Source organism: Salvelinus namaycush, chromosome 30, assembly GCF_016432855.1.
Source record: "Salvelinus namaycush isolate Seneca chromosome 30, SaNama_1.0, whole genome shotgun sequence".
NCBI classification, from domain to species: Eukaryota; Metazoa; Chordata; class Actinopteri; order Salmoniformes; family Salmonidae; genus Salvelinus; species Salvelinus namaycush.
Genome location: NC_052336.1, coordinates 2,782,649 through 2,799,433, shown reverse-complemented (window position 1 = coordinate 2,799,433; position 16,785 = coordinate 2,782,649). Strand labels below are relative to the sequence as shown.

Sequence of the window (16,785 nt, the reverse complement as noted above, 5' to 3'; positions counted from 1 at the left end):
TCCCATAGGGCAGTACACAATTGGCCCAGTGTCGTCCGGGGTAGGCCATCATTGTAAATAAGAATTTGTTCTTAACTGACTTGCCGAGTTAAATAAAGGTTAAATAAATAACTACCTGTTCTCCACTGGTTCTGCATTAAATAATGTTTCATTAAATAGTTTCATGGAAGTGGGGCACCAAGCTCACCCACACTTTATCATTCAGGGTTTTTACTTTTTCATTTTTAAGCCAATTTCCTTAAATTCTACACATTTCTCGATAGAGCTGAAATGTATTTTCTGCAGTTTAAGCTAATTTCCAGCAATTCTACTCATTTAGCCTTAGAGCTGAGAGAAATGTGGCAGTTTTAAAATTCATTTCCTGAGATTCTACATATTCTACCATGGAGCTGAGAGAAAATGTGGCAGTTTTAAAGCTAATTTCCTGCAAGTCCATGTGTTTTGCTGTGTTTTTCAAGACTGCCTAATTTATTGTTTTGGGAATTTTCTCCCTTACTGTCTAGCTTTTATTTGGATGATTGTTAGTTCTCAAAGATTATATTATTTAAAAAAAGATCTCTACATACTTTATATCTGGCTTTAGATGTTTAAGTTTACACAGTGTTTTTTCTTAAAAAATATATATATATAAAACATTTTTTATATGCTGTTTGGACTTAGGCTACCTGAAAAAGGCTTAGGTGGCCTGTGCAAGGATTTCAATTGCAGAAAATCCCTGTCATTGTTTTGGAATCTAATATGAAATATATTTGTCACTCTACTTTCTCAACTTCATGGCATTTTTGTTTTGTCTTTGTTGACGTGAGACTTGGCCCTTTACTCAGTATCAGTTTCTGTGTGTGTCCGCCCATCCATCCGTAGACCCAAGCAGTGCTGCGTCAGGCGTGGCTGGAGAACATCAGGCCTGTGCTGGTTATCAACAAGATTGACCGGCTCATCATGGAGCTGAAGCTCACCTCTCAGGAAGCCTACACACACCTGCAGAAGATTCTAGAACAGGTGAGTCCCTGACCTCTAAAGAAAAGTGTGATTAGTCAAAAAACACAAGACAGAAACAGTATACCTGCCATATAAGTAGTACACCATTAATTGCCCCTGAGGGTAAGTTGAATCGAACTGAACTGAATGTACTGTTTTCGGTTAAGTAATCGGTTATAACAGAGACATGTTCTGGAACGTATATGATTCTTAATACAGAAGTGGACTATATTCTAACAAAGTCCCTTTTCCCTCCTCACAGGTGAATGCAGTGACAGGCTCTCTGTTTACCTCCAAAGTGCTGGAGGAGCGCGCGGTGAAAGAGGAGCGGGCGGAGGAAGATAAGGAGGAGGGGGACAGCGAGCTTGCTGAGTGTCCCGGGTCAGAGCAGGTGTACGACTGGAGCGCCGGGCTAGAGGATTCGGATGACTCCCAGCTCTACTTCTCTCCAGACCAGGGGAATGTGGTCTTTGCCAGTGCCATAGACGGATGGGGCTTCAGGTGGGTCCTGGGTTATATGCATTAGTGCACACCGTAGCAAAACGTTTTGCAACTGAACACAAAAAACAGCGTTTGTTATTGGACATGTTCAGGAGGTAGTCGCTCCCCTTTTGGGCATGTTTGCTCCTGTTTGGTTCCTAGTGAATATGACCCTGGTCCTCTTAAGGTCTTGGGCGTCTGTTCAGAAGGGCATTTATTTAGCAAAAAATAAAAAACCATCAAATTTACATAAGTGTTCAGACCCTTTACTCAGTACTTTGTTGAAGCACCTTTGGCAGCTGGGCCACTCAAGGACATTCAGAGACTTGTCCCGAAGCCACTCCTGCGTTGTCTTGGCTGTGTGCTTAGGGTCGTTTGTCCTGTTGGAAGTTGAACCTTCGCCCCAGTCTGAGGTACTGAGCGCTCTGGAGCAGGTTTTCATCAATGATCTCTCTGTACTTTTCTCTGTTCATCTTTACTTTAATCCTGACATCCCCACAGCATGATGCTGCCACCACCATGCTTCACCATAGGGATGGTGCCAGGTTTCCTCCAGATGTGATGCTTGGCATTCAAGCCAAAGAGTTTAATCTTGGTTACATCAGAGAATCTTGTTTATGGTCTGAGAGTCATTTAGGTGCCTTTTGGGGAACTCCAAGCGGGCTGTCATGTGCCTCTTACTGTGGAGTGGCTTCCGTCTGGCCACTCCACCGTAAAGGCCTGATTGATGGAGTGCTGCAGAGATGGTTGTCCATCTGGAAGGTTCTCCCATCCCCATGAACTCTAGCTATGTCAGAGTGACCATTGGGTTCTTGGTCACCTCCCTGACCAAGGCCCTTCTCCCCCAATTACTCAGTTTGGCCGTGCGGCCAGCTCTAGGAAGAGTCTTGGTGGTTCCAAACTTCTTCCATTTAAGAATGATGGAGACCACTGTGTTCTTGGGGCCCCAGCACGCTTGGGGACCTTCCACAGATCTGTGCCTCGACACAATCCTGTCTCGGAGCTCTACGGACAATTCCTTCGACGGTTTTTACTCTGACATGCACTGTCAACTGTGGGACCTTATATAGACAGGTGTATGCCGTTCCAAATCATGTCCAATCAATTGAATTTACCACAGTTGGACTCCAATCAAGTTGTAGAAACATCTCAAGGATGATAAATGGAAACAGGATGCATCTGAGCTTAATTTCGAGTCTCATAGTTAAGGGTCTGAATACTTATATAAATAAGGTACTTCAGTTGCAATTTTTTTTAATACATTTCCACAAATTTCTAAAAACCTGTTTTCACTTTGACATTATGGGGTATTGTGTGTAGATTAATGAGAATTGTATTTTTTTTAATACATTTTAGAATAAGGCTGCAACGTAACAAAATGTGAAAAAAAAACAATCTGTCTGAATCTTTCCGAATGCGCTGTATGTGGGGCCATCAATACGTGTCTTGGGAGTTGGTCAGGTATTTGGTTATTGTTGAAATGTCCACTAGGTGGGACTTTTGCCTAAGCTTTCAGAGAAGGAACAGAGGGTATAATTCTGCATGACTGCAATTGATGTAGAATTCTAAATAACCAGCTGAGTAGGAAGAAAACTTTAGCTCTTGTTCACATAAGTCAAAACATCTCAAACCCAATGGAATGATATTTCATCCTAGCCAGCCTGCACATTCTTATGTCCCTCAAATCAGGTCAGTGCTCTGCTAGCAAGGTGTTTACTGTTCTCCCCCATGCTACAGAGCAGTCACATAGTAACTACTACAGACAGACTAGACTGTATGCATTATAGTCATTGTATGTCATTAGTGTGTCTGTTTTATACAGGTGTGTACACAAGGACACAGATACCTTGTTTTGAGGGCAGCTGTGGCTCTAGGATCGATGAAAATAACCAATGATGTCACTGTTATTCAGTGGAAGCCAAGTGTTGTACAAGCGGTGTTCACCGACACCCATTCAAGTGACGCATTGCTCTTTTCTTGCCTAAAAAGCTCTGTTTTGACAACTCAACACATCACTGAGAATTACAAACATGCGTAGATTTCAAATGTTCAGTGCAGGCTATTGTCAGTGAAGGCCTCTGTCAAACTACAACCCAGAACAAAGAGGCTGAAGCATAATGGAGAGGAAATATCAATCACTGTGGTGTTTAGCTTTTCTGTCGTTGGTATTTTCCAGCGTTAGCAGCTTTGTGTGTTTTCTTGTAGTATCCAGCAGTTTGCCCAGATCCACAGCCAGAGGATGGGCATCAGGGCTGAGGTGCTCCTGAAGACCCTCTGGGGAGACTTCTACCTCAACGCTAAAGCCAAGAAGATCATGAAGGGAGCTCACGTAAGACCAATGCTAACGTTCTACCACAGTAATGAATGCTAAGTGTTGCTTCCCAAATACCACCCTATTCCCTTTATAGTGCACTACTTTTGACCAAGGCCCACAGTGCGCAACAGTAGTGCACTATATAGGGAATTTGGGACAGTAGCTGTGTCTAAAATCTGCCTTCTACTTACTAAAACTTCCTACTCTGTGCTAATCATACCACATACTATTAAGAACGTAATGTTTAGTCAAAACGTATGCAGTAAGCAACAAATATCAACATACTAGGCTCATCATACTGAGAAGGCTTCATCTGATGCACAATTGGTTTGTTCCCTGCCATTTGTTCATTTTTGTCATCTTCTCTGATGATCAGCTGTTATCAAACACACGTGGGTCTGAAAGGAGCATTCTGTTCCTCAATACTGTGCAGCGAATTCTTCTCCATGAAATGAGTATGACATCCTGGCATTTAAATCATACTAAGTTTATAAAATTTCACATGCTATAAAACCTTCTGTTTTTGCATACCCAATCAGAGTACTATTAAAAACACAAGTATGGGTATTTGGACAGGCCCACGGACTAAGTGTTGCAGCTGTATGGTGCTAATGGCTTCCACGTTATACTACTAAAGCCACTCTGTTGCAGACTCCCACTCAGAACCACAATAGCTTCTGACCCTTCTGGCTGCATTAGCCGTTAGCCTTCAGCGCTAGCTAGTAGACTGTATGGAGAGGGCAGCACAATTTCCCAAAGAAACCATGTTCATACCATAATGAACATGCATTACACACAGACCGTCTCATTCTCAGACTGTTCAAATATCTAATCAGTCATTAGACGGATCAATATAATCTTTCCTCCACTATAGAACAGAGTAGACTCATCAAGACACACACACAGTCCAACCTTCAGTCTTTCCTATTGATTTTCAGTCCATAGAAAGTGGATAATAGAGCTTTTAGTGTAGCCAGTAGCCAGCCCTCTGAGAGATGAAGGCACCATATTCCCTTTATAGTGCACTACTTTTGACCAGGGCCCATAGGGAATAGAATGCTTGCTTTGAGTGCTATGGAGGTTTGACTCCGTATTATATATTTCAGCTCTTGTTCTACATTCGGTGACACAGGGTCATATTTGGATTGGAGCACTTTTAGAAAGCGAGTCGTTTTACAGTACTGGAGCTGAGAGACTGGACGGGTTGACCTATGCGCTGGTGTGTGTGTGCGTACATGACTGTGTGCGCCTATGCACTTTGGTGTGTGTGCGTGCGTCCACTCAGTGCGCTTGGTGAGAAACACAGCACTGTGTGTGCCTCTTCAGAGCTTTCATAATCCCACACTGCAGCCTATTTGTTGGAACATCCAGCTATTAACGCCAGTACACCACGTCTGTAGTGCACTATATACAGGGTAGGGTGCCATGTGGGATGCATCCATAGTGAAGAAAATAGTGCATTAATCCAATCAATGATTCTCCATCTAGATAAGATCTAGCAATGGTTTGACTGTTTCTGAAAGATCCATTTTCTCACTCTTTCTTCCTCTTCCTGTATTTCTCTGTTCCCTCTCTCCAGGCCAAAGGAAAGAAGTCGCTGTTTGTTCAGCTCGTCCTGGACAACATATGGAGTTTATATGATGCTGTTGTTACCAGACGGTAAGGGATCTCTGAAGATGTGATCTCTGTCTCTATGCTGTTATAGTTCCTTGCAGCACCTTTGTTAAATGTTGAAGTGTGTATGAAGATGGAGTGCTTTTGAGATGTGAATGATGATGTACGTGTGCTCGCTCTCCTCTCAGAGACAAGGAGAAGATAGAGAAGATGATGATGTCACTAGGTGTTAAGGTGATGACCAGAGACTTGCGTCACTCCGACCCCAAAGTCCTCCTCTCTGCCATCTGCAGCCAGTGGCTCCCCATCTCACAGGCTGTACTGTGTATCCTACCTCTGGATGTGTGTGAGGTGTCTGCGTGAGGTGTCTGCGTGAGGTGTCTGCGTGAGGTGTCTGCGTGAGGTGTGAGGTGTGAGGTGTGAGGTGTGAGGTGTGAGGTGTGAGGTGTGAGGTGTGAGGTGTGTGTGTGTGTGTGTGTGTGTGTGTGTGTGTGTGTGCGCTTCCTTAACCCTGTGCCCCAGTCATGGTGTGTGATAAGCTGCCCAGTCCGTTGGACATGACCTCTGAGAGAATAGAGAGACTGATGAGTGTGGGAGCACGCAGGTTCCACTCACTACCCCTGCAGACCCAGGAGCTGAAGACCGGTGAGACACACACACTCTGCAGTTGCAGAAAAGTTGTCTTGGTCTGCTGTATGTGGGTGGTTCAGTGTGTGGGGGAAGATGATGTGTGTGAGCTCTTCCAAAGCCCACCTGGCATGTTCTGCTTTTACGAAGGCATTTCTGTATCCTGTAAAGGTGTTAGTTTAGCAGACCTGCTAGTCCTTTCCTCCCTCCACACAGCCCCAGTTCAAGGCTTTCTTCTTTCCCAGACCGCCTGGCTATGGAGAGGAGAGTTGGCAGGGCTTGTCTCTTTCCAGCTCTCACCTCATGTTAACGAGATCAGTGTTGCTTTTAATGCACGAAACAGAGGAAATGTTTTTAACAAAATATTTAAAATGGATACATTCAGGTAGTACTGATCACAGTACCTCCAGATTTGACTACCTTGTTTAATGGATAATCAATGATATTCATATATCAATAAATTGCCAGGGAAGCTGTTTGGTGTCTTCACTTGGAAACAAACAGAAGCTAAATGGTCCAAAATGGGTAGGGTTCTACCTAAATAAGTCCAATAAGAAACACGTGTTTTTGTTACGGTGTGCACTACTGAACATGTCCTAGGTGCCTTTAGAGCTTGGGCTAAAACGAGAGGCAATGTTTGAACATGTTCATGACAACCTCTATAGTATCTGGGTGGGTAAGGAGTAATACAGTATCTCTGTTGAGAACACAGACTTTCTTCGTTTTAAAGGCACATTTAAGCAAGAATGGAATATTATTTAGTCAAACTGTTAAATCCTATATTTTACACAGAGCATATGCTGTGATTTCTGTATACTGTGGTACTTGGTTCTCTTATTGAATTCTAACTATATGCTCAGTAACCTTGTCCTGTGTGTCCCCAGCCTTCATGCAGTGTTCCAGTGATGACACAGCCCCTGTCATTGTGTTTGTGTCCAAGATGTTTATGGTGGACGCCAAGGCCCTGCCTCAGAACAAACAGAGGTAAGTGTGTGTTTGGTGTGTTTGGTCAGACCCTAGACATTACATTTACATTTAAGTCATTTAGCAGACGCTCTTATCCAGAGCGACTTACAAATTGGAAAGTTCATACATATTCAACATGCAGAGGTACAGAAAGTGAGTGTGACTGTAGGAATGACACTAGATGGCACTCTTGTCTATGGGTTTCATGGTGTATGTATGTATCTATGTATATATATATATACACTGCTCAAAAAAATAAAGGGGACACTTAAACAACACAATGTAACTCCAAGTCAATCACACTTCTGTGAAATCAAACTGTCCACTTAGGAAGCAACACTGATTGACAATAAATTTCACATGCTGTTGTGCAAATGGAATAGACAAAAGGTGGAAATGATAGGCAATTAGCAAGACACCCCCAATAAAGGAGTGATTCTGCAGGTGGTGACCACAGACCACTTCTCAGTTCCTATGCTTCCTGGCTGATGTTTTGGTCACTTTTGAATGCTGGCGGTGCTCTCACTCTAGTGGTAGCATGAGACGGAGTCTACAACCCACACAAGTGGCTCAGGTAGTGCAGCTCATCCAGGATGGCACATCAATGCGAGCTGTGGCAAGAAGGTTTGCTGTGTCTGTCAGCGTAGTGTCCAGAGCATGGAGGCGCTACCAGGAGACAGGCCAGTACATCAGGAGATGTGGAGGAGGCCGTAGGAGGGCAACAACCCAGCAGCAGGACCGCTACCTCCGCCTTTGAGCAGGAGGAGCACTGCCAGAGCCCTGCAAAAGGACCTCCAGCAGGCCACAAATGTGCATGTGTCAGCATATCGTCTCACAAGGGCTCTGAGGATCTCATCTCGGTACCTAATGGCAGTCAGGCTACCTCTGGCGAGCACATGGAGGGCTGTGCGGCCCCACAAAGAAATGCCACCCCACACCATGACTGACCCACCGCCAAACCGGTCATGCTGGAGGATGTTGCAGGCAGCAGAGCGTTCTCCACGGTGTCTCCAGACTCTGTCACGTCTGTCACATGTGCTCAGTGTGAACCTGCTTTCATCTGTGAAGAGCACAGGGCGCCAGTGGCGAATTTGCCAATATTGGTGTTCTCTGGCAAATGCCAAACGTCCTGCACGGTGTTGGGCTGTAAGCACAACCCCCACCTGTGGACGTCGGGCCCTCATACCACCCTCATGGAGTCTGTTTCTGACCGTTTGAGCAGACACATGCACATTTGTGGCCTGCTGGAGGTCATTTTGCAGGGCTCTGGCAGTGCTCCTCCTGCTCAAAGGCAGAGGTAGCGGTCCTGCTGCTGGGTTGTTGCCCTCCTACGGCCTCCTCCACGTCTCCTGATGTACTGGCCTGTCTCCTGGTAGCGCCTCCATGCTCTGGACACTACGCTGACAGACACAGCAAACCTTCTTGCCACAGCTCGCATTGATGTGCCATCCTGGATGAGCTGCACTACCTGAGCCACTTGTGTGGGTTGTAGACTCCGTCTCATGCTACCACTAGAGTGAGAGCACCGCCAGCATTCAAAAGTGACCAAAACATCAGCCAGGAAGCATAGGAACTGAGAAGTGGTCTGTGGTCACCACCTGCAGAATCACTCCTTTATTGGGGGTGTCTTGCTAATTGCCTATAATTTCCACCTTTTGTCTAATCCATTTGCACAACAGCATGTGAAATTTATTGTCAATCAGTGTTGCTTCCTAAGTGGACAGTTTGATTTCACAGAAGTGTGATTAACTTGGAGTTACATTGTGTTGTTTAAGTGTTCCCTTTATTTTTTTGAGCAGTGTATATATTACTGGTCAAAAGTTTGGACACACCTACTCATTGAAGTGTTTTTGTCTTTATTTTGACTATTTTCTGCATTGTAGAATAATAGTGAAGACATCAAAACTATGAAATAACACATGAAATCATGTAGTAACCAGAAAAGTGTTAAGCAAATCAAAATATTTGAGATTCTTCTAAGTAGCCACCCTTTGCCTTGATGAAAGCTTTGCACACTCTTGACTTTCTCTCAACCAGCTTCATGAGGTAGTCACCTGTAATGCATTTCAATTAACAGGTGTGCCTTCTTAAAAGTTAATTTGTGTAATTTATTTCCTTAATTCGTTTGAGCCAATCAGTTGTGTTGTGCCAAGGTAGGGGGGTATACAGAAGATAGCCCTATTTGGTAAAATACCAAGTCCATATTATGGCACGAACAGATCAAATAAGCAAAGAGAAACGACAGTCCATCATTACTTTAAGACATGAAGGTCAGTCAATGTGGAACATTTCAAGAACTTTGAAGGTGCAGTCGGAAAAACCATCAAGCGCTTTGATGAAACAGGCTCTCATGAGGACCGCCACAGGAAAGGAAGACCCAGAGTTACCTCTGCTGCAGAAGATAAGTTCATTAGAGTTACCAGCCTCAGAAATTGCAGCCCAAATAAATGCTTCACAGAGTTCAAGTAACAGACACATCTCAACATCAACTGTTCAGTGGAGACTGTGTAAATCAGGCCTTCATGGTTGAATTGCTGCAAAGAAACCACTACTAAAGGACACCAATAAGAAGAAGAGACTTGATTGGGCCAAGAAACACAAGCAATAGACATTAGACCAGTGGAATGTGTCTTTTGGTCTGATGAATCCAAATTGGAGATTTTTAGTTCCAACCTCGGTGTCTTTGTGAGACGCGGTGTCGGTGAACGGATGATCTCCGCATGTTTATTTCCCACCGTGAAGCATGGAGGAGGGGGTATCATGGTGTGGGGGTGCTTTGCTGGCGACACTGTCTGTGATTTATTTAGAATTCAGGGAACACTTAACCTGCATGGCTTCCACAGCATTCTGCAGCGATACACCATCCCTTCTGGTTTGCGCCTATAGTGGGACTATCATTTGTTTTTCAACATTACAATGACCCAACACACCTCCAGACTGTGTAAGGGCTATTTTACCAAGGAAGAGAGTGATGACCTGCTGTATCAGATAACCTGGCCTCCACAAATCCCCGACCTCAACCAAATTGAGATGGTTTGGGATGAGTAGTACGGCAGAGTGAAGGAAAAGCAGCCAACACGTGCTCAGCATATGTGGGAACTCCTTCAAGACTGTTGGAAAAGCATTCCAGGTGAAGCTGATTGAGAGAATTCCAAAAGTATGCAAAGCTGTCATCAAGGCAAAGAGTGGCTATTTGAAGAATCTCAAATCTCAAATATATTTTTGATATTATTTAACACTTTTTTTGGTTACTACATGATTCCATATGTGTTATTTCATAGTTTTGATGTCTTCAGTATTATTCTACAATGTAGGAAATAGTACAAATAAACAAAATCCTTGAATGACACATACACAGAGTGCATTTGGAAAGTATTCAAACCTCCTTGACTTTTTCCACATTTTGTTACGTTACAGCTATTCTACTGATCTCATTCAAATACAACACAGGGATGCTGCACTACAGTAGAGCCACCCCGGCACCACATTTTGTTACGTTACAGCTATTCTACTGATCTCATTCAAATACAACACAGGGATGCTGCACTACAGTAGAGCCACCCCAGCACCACATTTTGTTACGTTACAGCTATTCTACTGATCTCATTCAAATACAACACAGGGATGCTGCACTATAGTAGAGCCACCCCAGCACCACATTTTGTTACGTTACAGCTATTCTACTGATCTCATTCAAATACAACACAGGGATGCTGCACTACAGTAGAGCCACCCCAGCACCACATTTTGTTACGTTACAGCTATTCTACTGATCTCATTCAAATACAACACAGGGATGCTGCACTACAGTAGAGCCACCCCGGCACCACATTTTGTTACGTTACAGCTATTCTACTGATCTCATTCAAATACAACACAGGGATGCTGCACTACAGTAGAGCCACCCCAGCACCACATTTGCTCCTCAGAAGCAGATTTTTGCAGCTCCCCAGTGTTATTTTAATGGCCGTGGCCTGTGAAGCACGTGTTGAGGAAAATGTATTGGCAGGATGGGTTATAAGCTTGCCTGGCTTAATAAACCAATAGAAAAGTCCCAAAACTGCCAATCCATCTGGCACTCCAGGCAGACTGAAACAAACGCTCCAAGTATTGGGAGAGATGATTGAAGTATTTGAACCCTGGACTGGTTGTAGATATGGATAGTTGTAGGAATGACATATTATGTCACATTTTGGAAACAATTGTCTGACTTGTGATAACATTGTAGTACTATGGCGGCTTCTAACACATCATTTTGAAGGTTCCACTTAAGATGATAGTGTTACGTGGTCGTTTCACCTTCCTCTGCTGAATGCACTTATTGTGTGCGTTTCCATAATAGCGTCTGCTAGGCTTAATGACCAGGATGCAAAGTGCTCCTGTGCTGTGCGGCTCCAGGAAGAGAGTGTGGCTACATCCCAAATGCCACCGTATTCCCTTCATAGTGCTCTACTTTGACCACATGGGCCCTGGTTAAAAGTAGTGCGCTGAATAGGGTGCCATTTGGGATGTAGGATTAGTGTAGTCTTCTCCAGAAAGCTATTACAGTGTGTCCTCTATTGAAAGCTATTACAGCGCCCCCCTCAACAATACACTTGGATAATAGTCATGTTATAATGGGATGGTGACTGTACAAATGGCTTTGGCGGCATACCAAATGGCACCCTATTCCCTACATAGTGCCCTACTTTTGACCAGGGCTCGTTCGCTCACATAAAACATCCTTGTGAAATGTAGATATTTAAAAAAAATCTGGTGTTAGTGCATAGCCTAAGTTTTAGGGCGTAACTGTACGCTGACCAAATATACGCCAGTGGCCAAATGCTTTTGGGAACCTGGGCAGAAAAAGTTAACGTCGATCCACTGAGGCAAAAAGTACCATAGAAGAACATTAGCCTAAAGTTTGGTAAAGATTTGGGGAAGTGGTAAAGGAGGATGATGGCAGTGCCGGTAGTTCTGAGCGATTAACTGACAATTCGTTTTTTTACCTCTGTTATTAGGCATAAACAACAAATTGACCAACATCGGTTCAATTACTTGAATTTCATTTAGTTTAGTTATTTTTGAGCCCAACGCAACGTTTCTCTAGAGAGAAATCAAATAATTCAGGAGAGAAATCAAGTCAATAACTATGTGGAGACTGATCAGAGCGGAAGAGGTGACGCGAGAGGTTTCACTCTTGCCAAAATCTGTCCAAAATAAGCCCCATTCCTTTCTATGGGCTTATTTTGGACTGAAGCTTTTCTCCTGCCTTCCCGCCTTTGTTAGGGCGGAGACATGCCTGCTTCGTTAGGTTAGATGCACAAAGACTGCATGAGAGAGGAATCTACACAACGATGAGAGGGACAGAGACCGTTTGTGAAAGTATAACTTATCTACTTTGAAGAACTAGTGAAAGGATTTTTTTAGACAGCTCTACAGCATATTTAAGCAGGCTAGCTAAATAGGATGACTAAAGACAGTATGGGGAGAACAGAGATAACGTTAGATGGTCTGGCTGGCTGACTGCTACTGCCTGAGCAGAGATGAGATCATGACTTAAAGGAATGGAAAATAATACAATAAAATACAAATGAAGTAGTATACACAACTGAAATATTTCATTTCATAGTAATTTTAAATGTTTCTATTGATATCTACCCAGTGTTTCCCAACCTTTTTCGGGTTAGTCTACCACCAACTGAATTTCTCTCTGCCAGGAGTACCCCTGAAGTACCCCCTCATGTGCATTTTACCTGTAGACCTATGGTCTCATGAGTCTACTCAAGTACGCCCTGTGGATAGGCCATGTACCCCGAGGGATCCTACGGTAGTGTCCCTGGTTGTGAACCACTGGTCTACCCAATGAGGACCTGACAGAGACAATGGGATATTTTCTATGTTTTGGCAATTGAATGGTCACTATTTTTAGTTTTCCAATTTCTGTTACAAAGCTCTAAAGTCATTGTAATGTTATCATTTCACAATGCAAAAATATCGAAACCGAAATCATGATTATTTTTTTATAGTCTAACCGAAACCCAACCAACCTAAAATAAAGCACTACTGTCGGCTACTGTTCAGATAGATGGTTTAATGGGATAGTAGCCTGGAATCTGGACACTGACTGTAGGTCTGTAGCCTAATTATGTAATCCTACCGAAATGAAATATTTCTTGCAGTAAAATAATTTACCAAATGTACATTTTGACTCGGGAACAGGAGTGGAGAAATATTTATTTATTTCTTTAAGCATTCTTGAGAGAATGAATGTGCGGTTAGGGACCGTATGTAAAGGTGCTATCTTTATCAGCATCATAAAAGCTGATAGTATTTCAACCACATAAAATATGCATCCAAGCCGAACTGAAATCCTATCATAAACATGTTGGGTAGTTTTCACAGCTTTTAATTCCCTTAAAACCGGTCAAACTGACGTCATTTGGAGATTTTGCACTGAAAATCTTTCAATTTTTTAAATCAAATCAAAGTTTATTTGTCACGTGCGCCGAATACAACAGGTGTAGTAGACCTTACAGTGAAATGCTTACTTACAGGCTCTAACCAATAGTGCGGGGAAAAAAAGGTGTGTGTGTGTGTGTGTGTGTGTGTGTGTAGGTAAGTAAAGAAATAAAACAACAGTAAAAAGACATTTGAAAATAACAGTAGTAAGGCTATATACAGACACCAGTTAGTCAGGCTTATTGAGGTAGTATGTACATGTAGGTATGGTTAAAGTGACTATGCATATATGATGAACAGAGAGTAGCAGTAGCGTAAAAAGAGGGGTTGGCGGGTGGTGGGACACAATGCAGATAGCCCGGTTAGCCAATGTGCGGGAGCACTGGTTGGTCGGGCCAATTGAGGTAGTATGTACATGAATGTATAGTTAAAGTGACTATGCATATATGATAAACAGAGTAGCAGCAGCGTAAAAGAGGGGTTGGGGGGGCACATAGTCCGGGTAACCATTTGGTTACCTGTTCAGGAGTCTTATCGCTTGGGGGTAAAAACTGTTGAGAAGCCTTTTTGTCCTAGACTTGGCACTCCAGTACCGCTTGCCATGCGGTAGTAGAGAGAACAGTCTATGACTGGGGTGGCTGGGGTCTTTGACAATTTTTAGGGCCTTTCTCTGACACCGCCTGGTGTAGAGGTCCTGGATGGCAGGCAGCTTTGCCCCAGTGATGTACTGGGCCGTACGCACTACGGTCGGACCTTGCGGCCAGAGGCCGAGCAATTGCTGTACCAGGCAGTGATGCAACCGGTCAGGATGCTCTCGATGTTGCAGCTGTAGAACCTTTTGACGATCTCAGGACCCATGCCAAATCTTTTTAGTTTCCTGAGGGGGAATAGGCTTTGTCGTGCACTCTTCACGACTGTTCGTGGTGTGTTTGGACCATTCTAGTTTGTTGTTGATGTGGACACCAAGGAACTTGAAGCTCTCAACCTGCTCCACTACAGCCCTGTCGATGAGATTGGGGCCGTGCTCGGTGCTCCTTTTCCTGTGGTCCACAATCATCTCCTTAGTCTTGGTTACTTGAGGGATAGGTTATTATTCTGACACCACCCATCCAGGTCTCTGACCTCCTCCCTATAGGCTGTCTCGTCGTTGTCGGTGATCAGGCCTACCACTGTTGTGTCGTCTGCAAACTTAATGATGGTGTTGGAGTCGTGCCTGGCCATGCAGTCGTGGGTGAACAGGGAGTACAGGAGGGGACTGAGCACGCACCCCTGGGGAGCTCCAGTGTTGAGGATCAGCGTGGCAGATGTGTTGCTACCTACCCTCACCACCTGGGGGCGGCCCATCAGGAAGTCCAGGATCCAGTTGCAGAGGGAGGTGTTTAGTCCCAGGTTCCTTAGCTTAGTGATGAGCTTTGAGGGTACTATGGTGTTGAACGCTGAGCTGTTGTCAATGAATAGTATTCTCACATAGGTGTTCCTTTTGTTCAGGTGGGAAAGGGCAGTGTGGAGTGCAACAGAAATTGCATCATCTGTGGATCTGTTTGGGCGGTATGCAAATTGGAGTGGGTCTAGGGTTTCTGGGATAATGGTGTTGATGTGAGCCATTACCAGCCTTTCAAAGCTATGCATGGCTACGGACGTGAGTGCTACGGGTCTGTAGTCATTTAGGCAGGTTGCCTTTGTGTTCTTGGGCACAAGGACTATGGTGGTCTGCTTGAAACATGTTGGTATTACAGACTCAATCAGGGACATGTTGAAAATGTCAGTGAAGACACCTGCCAGTTGGTCAGCACATGCCCGGAGCACACGTCCTTGTAATCCGTCTGGCACTGCAGCCTTGTGTATGTTGACCTGTTTAAAGGTCTTACTCACGTCGGCTACGGAGAGCGTGATCACACAGTTGTTGGGAACAGCTGATGCTCTCATGCATGCCTCAGTGTTGCTTGCCTCGAAGCGAGCATAGAAGTGATTTAGCTCGTTTGGTAGGCTCGTGTCACTGGGCAGCTCGCGGCTGTGCTTCCCTTTGTAGTCTGTAATAGTTTGCAAGCCCTGCCACATCCGACGAGCGTCGGAGCCGGTGTAGTAAGATTCAATCTTAGCCCTGTATTGAAGCTTTGCCTGTTTGATGGTTCGTCGCAGGGCATAGCGGGATTTCTTATAAGCTTCTGGGTTAGAGTACCGTACCTTGAAAGCGGCAGCTCTACCCTTTAGCTCAGTGAGAATGTTGCCTGTAATCCATGGCTTCTGGTTGGGGTATGTACGTACAGTAACTGTGGGGACGACGTCCTCGATGCACTTATTGATAAAGCCAGTGACTGATGTGGTGTATTCCTCAATGTCATCGGAAGAATCCCGGAACATGTTCCAGTCTGTGATAGCAAAACAGTCCTGTAGTTTAGCATCTGCTTCATCTGACCACTTTTTTATAGACTGAGTCACTGGTGTTTCCTGCTTTAATTTTTGCTTGTAAGCAGGAATCAGGAGGATAGAGTTATGGTCGGATTTACCAAGTGGAGGGAGAGCTTTGTACGCGTCTCTGTGTGTGGAGTACAGGTGATCTAGAATTTTTTTTCCTCTGGTTGCACATTTATCATGTTGATAGAGATTTGGTAGAACTGATTTAAGTTTCCCTGCATTAAAGTCTTCGGCCACTAGGAGCGCCGCCTCTGGGTGAGTGGTTTCCTGTTTGCTTATTTCCTTATACAGCTGACTGAGTGCAGTCTTAGTGCGAGCATCTGTTTGTGGTGGTAAAAAAACAGCCACGAAAGTATAGCTGAGAACTCTCTAGGCAAGTGGTGTGGCCTGGAATTTATGACAATATACTCTACTTCAGGCGAGCAAAATCTAGAGACTTCCCTGCCGGTGCAGCATATATCCCGCTAGCTGAATTTCCATGTCGTCATTCAGCCACGATTCCGTGAAACATAAGATATTACAGTTTTTGATGTCCCGTTGGTAGGATATTCGTGATCGTACCTGGTCTAGTTTATTGTCCAATGATTGCACGTTGGCGAGTAATATTTACGGTAACTACTCGCCTTCCGCGGGTCCTGACGAGGCATCCGGCTCTTCGTCCTCTGTACCTGCGTCGCTTCCTCTTGCGAATAACTGGGATGTCGGCCCTGCCGGGTGTTTGGAGAATATCATGTGAGTCTTGCTTGTTGTTGAAAAAATCTTTGTCTAATCCGAGGTGAATGATCACTGTCCTGATATCCAGAAGCTCTTTTCTGCCGTAAGATACGGTTGCAGAAACATTATGTACAAAATAAGTTGTATGTACAAACCCACATAATAGCACAATTGGTTGGGCGCCCGTAAAACTGCTGCCATTTCTTCCGGCGCCATTTCCTATTGCATTTTCTTCC

The 16,785-nt window shown here is 44.3% G+C and overlaps 1 protein-coding gene across 2 annotated transcripts in view; it reads left to right on the top strand.

Moving 5' to 3' along the window:
• The window catches only part of LOC120025134 (elongation factor-like GTPase 1), a 29,344-nt gene that overhangs the window by 1,497 nt on the left and 11,062 nt on the right, over positions 1 to 16,785 (top strand). For both annotated transcript variants that reach the window (XM_038969576.1, XM_038969577.1), the window contains exons 6-12: positions 862 to 999; positions 1,241 to 1,479; positions 3,664 to 3,787; positions 5,352 to 5,431; positions 5,575 to 5,711; positions 5,909 to 6,031; positions 6,898 to 6,997. In XM_038969576.1, the coding sequence (XP_038825504.1) occupies positions 862 to 999; positions 1,241 to 1,479; positions 3,664 to 3,787; positions 5,352 to 5,431; positions 5,575 to 5,711; positions 5,909 to 6,031; positions 6,898 to 6,997 (941 nt within the window). The remainder of the gene's footprint in view (positions 1 to 861; positions 1,000 to 1,240; positions 1,480 to 3,663; positions 3,788 to 5,351; positions 5,432 to 5,574; positions 5,712 to 5,908; positions 6,032 to 6,897; positions 6,998 to 16,785) is intronic.